Source organism: Carassius gibelio, chromosome A8 (genome assembly GCF_023724105.1).
Source record: "Carassius gibelio isolate Cgi1373 ecotype wild population from Czech Republic chromosome A8, carGib1.2-hapl.c, whole genome shotgun sequence".
Taxonomy (NCBI): domain Eukaryota; kingdom Metazoa; phylum Chordata; class Actinopteri; order Cypriniformes; family Cyprinidae; genus Carassius; species Carassius gibelio.
Genome location: NC_068378.1, coordinates 48,043 through 52,703, shown reverse-complemented (window position 1 = coordinate 52,703; position 4,661 = coordinate 48,043). Strand labels below are relative to the sequence as shown.

Sequence of the window (4,661 nt, the reverse complement as noted above, 5' to 3'; positions counted from 1 at the left end):
TCAAAAAAAACATAAGCCCTATAAAGAACCAATTGAGTAAAAACACACTCAATATAAAGAGTTATAGAGTTCCATATAAAAAGTTACATCTTTGTATTTGTTCATAACTACTACAACAATATAACATTTTCATATTTGTTTTTATAGGGAGCTGTTTTGTTTTATACAGTATGCTGCTAAGAAAACACCATAGAAGATGGGTAAAGAATAGCTCCATCATTGTTCAATGTAAAAAATAAAATAAAATACTTTGTTAGTTTTAATAAATAAATGTTTTTTTAAAAATCAAGGAAATTTATCTGCCAATTTTTTCATTTATCTATATCTAAAACTTACCGAACCGTACCGAACCGAACCTTGAAACCAGTGTATCCTATCGAACCAAACCATGAATTTTGTGAACTGTTACACCCCTAATATATACATATATATATATATATATATAAAGAATTTGTGACATATCGCTCAAGACATAAAGATATAGCAATTATAATTAAACTTTATTTTAAGTACCACTTGCGCATAATGCACATTTCTTAATATTAAGCCTAATACATGTTTTAATGTTACTGTTGCTGAAGATTGTATGGTCTTTCAGTAATATTGGTCTTTGAATGCAAGATGTGTGCTACATCCAAATCATTTTAGTTGAGGACTTTTGCCTTAATATAATGGTGGAAAGAAGCGGGAAGCAACAGAAGGGATTGGGAAAGGACCTCAAACTATTTTTATTTTTAAAATAGGGGCCCTATTTTATTTTAACCATCTAAACGCAAAGTTTAAAGCGCACAGCTCAGGTGCACTCAGGGCGTGTCCAAATCCACTTTTGCTATTTTAATGACGGAAAAACGGTGCATTTCTGGAATGGGTTGTCTGCTTGTGCGCAAAGTTAAAGCACACGAGCAGATCGTCTACAGGACAAGCAGGAAACCACCAAAGCTTCCTGAGGTGAAGAAGGTGTGGGATGAAGTAGAATTTCAATCATCATTATTAGTAATAATCTGAATTGCAAATAGGTAGCTTAATTGTAATACACGCTATGACTATTCATCATTACATTTTTATATTTATGTAGCCTACACAATAATATTCTTTTACACTGTAATCCTTTTGTTTTTAATATTTGACTTGTTTGTGTGATGTGCATCCCTGTGTGTAATAAGCAGTCAACGCACACTGTGGACCCACCCAGAGGCGCATTTTCTAACAGCATTCTTTAAAAAACAAAAAAATAATGCACCATTGACATTAGACATTAGATCAGGTTTGAGCTGGTCTTTGGCGCAGTCTGTTTTCAGCTCCTTAAAATAGCAATGCACCAGCAATGCGCCTAAACACACCTCTTTTTTAGACCAGCACGCCCATGGGCTCACAAATGGGCGCAAATGCATTTGCTAATTAAATGACGTGGCGCTGGACGGGAAAATGTGAATGGCGCCGGACTGAAACTAGCAAACACACTTGCGATGCGCCTTGCATCACATTGCGCAGTGTGTATGATAGTGCCCTGGGGCTTGAACTTGATCCAGAACAGAAGTGGGATCTAAACTTGTTCACACATGGATGGAAGATATTGATATGCATGCAATTTACAAGCTTTTATCATTGTATTGCAGTCATGGTCAGAGGGACACCGCACAGATACTGCTCCTCAGGGGTGCCAAGTATTTGCCAGACAAGAATGGGGTTACACCGCTTGACCTGTGTGTGCAGGTGAATGCAGCACACCTATATTCTATTCACTCACTCAGTATGCAGGATACTAAAGCTCATGTATAACTACTTTTAGGGCGGTTATGGTGAAACATGTGAAATTCTGATCCAGCACCATAGCAGACTGTTTCAGACACTGATACAGATGACCCAGAATGATGATTTTAAAGAAAACATGGTACGACCTATTTTTCTTATATATGTTTTTTGATGAGTTTATGTACATAAGAGTCTTTTTACATGTTGAATATTATTATTTGTATTTTTTTAAGCTAAGGCAGGTTCTAGAATATGTTTCACAGCAGAGTGACTCCAGCTACCAAAGGATGTTGACCAGCTTGGCTGAGTTGGCCACCACAAACGGACATAAACTGCTTAGGTGCGTCTCATGATATCCATCTTTCTTGAGAAATTGTATGATGTAGAACTTTACGCAAATCTATTTCTCATTCTGTTTCCATTAGTTTGTCCAGTAACTTTGAGGTCCAAACAAAGAGTCTGCTCCGAATTGTCCGGATCTTCTGTCATGTGTTCTGTCTTGGGCCGTCCTCCCCAAATAACGGGAATGACATGGGTTACAACGGAAACAAGACACCACGTAACCAGGTTTTTAAGGTCAGTGGGGATTGCATTGCCAACGAGTCTTTGTCAATGTTTGATTCTTGTAGCATACATTTGATCAATGGACAAGTGACAGATTGAGCACCATAGACTGAAAGCTTAAAAGACAGATGTACAGAAAAACTATGGTCCATGTTCCATGGTTTCATTAGTAAACCTACCATATTTTAGCATTATTATTTGTGTTTAATGATAGTGATATTAAAAACTTTCTTTGGACATCCATCGTTTATTTCACTACATTTCAAATGTATTTTATATATAGATTTATTTATTTTTTTTTTATCCCAGACCAAGAATTTACACTCAATATTAAAATCTGAAAATCTATCATAAAAAAATATGAACTTTAAACATATAATTTAAAATTATGATTTATGATGGTCTCTAGGGTGGTCTATAATGGATATATTTTGCCACTAAAAAGCATTATCAAAGGTTTGTTTGCAAGGATATAAGATGCTTTTAAAAATAAATAATAGTAAATATTTTTGGTGAGTCTTTTTTAATTTTATTTTACATAAATTAAAACTTTAATTCTTTTAAATTATGGAACAAAATGAAAAGAAAAACATACATACATACAAAAAGCCAACTTTTGTTTGAAAATGGCCAGAAATGTTATTTCCAAATGCAGTTAAACACAGTAACTAATGAGACTGTGAAAATAGTTTATTTAACTTTGACTATAATAATTTATTTGCTCATCAATCAAGTCATGAGACAAGGATTCAAATAAGTCCAATAAGACAGATATTTACAATGTCATAGACTAGAGAGTGTATTTCTAAATATCAATACATCACATCACCCTAGTGTCAAACACTGCACAGATGAGCAGTGTTTGGAATAACGCCGTTTAAAAGAACGGCGTTAGGTAACGACGGTTTTTTTTCAGTAACGGGGTAATCTAACTAATTACTTTTCCCGTCGTTACAACGCTGTTAACATTACTGGACGTTAAACACGCATGCACGTAAATGTGCGCGCACGCACGCAACAGCTAAAGAGAGATTCGCAGCAGCAGCAGAAATGGCGAGTCAGGAGCAATCCAATGTAAAGTTGCCATTTTCAAGGTGGAGATATAAGCACTACTTTAAATTAATTGTGGTCAAAGGCAAGAAAGTGTATGTAATGTGTACATGTAATGTGATACACACGCATCTACAAAGCTAGTGGCCAAAACAACTTTTCTTACAAAGATAATACTTGAAGTGCTGAATGAAACTCTTGCTGTCTGTTGACGTGCAATAAATATTGAAAGTTATGTACGAACACCTGTCTGTTCTACTCATTTTAACTGACTTGTGAAAACTGCTCAAAACATTCTTTTTATTTCACATATAGCAACTTTATTTTTTTATTTTTTTTACAGTAACGCAAATAGTTACTTTCCTGGTAACGAGTTACTTTTATTATAGAGTAATTCAGTTACTAACTCAGTTACTTTTTGGAACAAGTAGTGAGTAACTATAACAAATTACTTTTTACTAGTAACGTTCCCAACAGTGCAGATGAGCAAACAGGCTGCCATAGAATGGAATAGTCTCTCGCAATTGGAAATACCTCTCACAAAGCAGAGCCTTCTCTGGTCTTGTACAGCACATCTGTATTGAAGTGATGTTTTCTCGTGTTGCTGTCTAGCCTATGGAGCTGTTGTGGCACTCTCTTGATGAATGGCTGGTCCTCATCTCCACCGAGCTGGATAAAGAGAGCACAGACGCAACAACCTCCTCCTCAGGAAACGACATTGCATCACTCTTCTTGAAAAAGCAGGAGGTCGACCCTTCTGTTTCCAGCGAAAATCCCCCTCTGTTGCTGGACGCCAAGTCCGTGATGAAGACGCCGGAGGGCTACGCCGATGGTCAGGATGTCATCTCTATGATAGCCAATCGCCTGAGCGCTGTGATCCAGGCCTTCTACATGTGCTGTTCCTGTCAGATGCCACACGGGTAACGACTGACCTCAAACTTAAACGTTTTGGTAACACTTCAGGATAGGGACCAGTTCTTACTATTAACTAGTTGCTTATTAATGTGTAAGGGAAACAGGTCAATTTAGCTGTTTTATGTCTGATCACTGAGTCAGCCAGTGATTCATTGAAAGAACTGTAGGGCTGTAAAAATGGCTGAAAAACGACATTCAAATGTTTTATAATTATTTAAAAAAATTATATTATATTTGAATTTACCATTTTTTGATTAAATTGAAAATGCATAATTTCAGTTAGAGTGAAGAAAAGCTTTTGACTTCATTCCTCAGGCCACAACAGGGCGCATCGAGCAAAATATTACAAATGCACGTTTATCCTAGGGGTGTAAGAAAAT

The 4,661-nt window shown here is 36.2% G+C and overlaps 1 protein-coding gene across 1 annotated transcript in view; it reads left to right on the top strand.

The window, feature by feature from the left end:
• The window catches only part of LOC128018149 (E3 ubiquitin-protein ligase HACE1), a 16,193-nt gene extending 11,574 nt beyond the window's left edge, over positions 1-4,619 (top strand). The window contains exons 8-12 of the mRNA XM_052603503.1: positions 1,617-1,713; positions 1,790-1,891; positions 1,986-2,092; positions 2,178-2,328; positions 3,979-4,619. Of these exons, the coding sequence (XP_052459463.1) occupies positions 1,617-1,713; positions 1,790-1,891; positions 1,986-2,092; positions 2,178-2,328; positions 3,979-4,290 (769 nt within the window). The 3' untranslated portion in view covers positions 4,291-4,619. The remainder of the gene's footprint in view (positions 1-1,616; positions 1,714-1,789; positions 1,892-1,985; positions 2,093-2,177; positions 2,329-3,978) is intronic.
• The last annotated feature ends 42 nt before the right edge of the window (positions 4,620-4,661 follow it).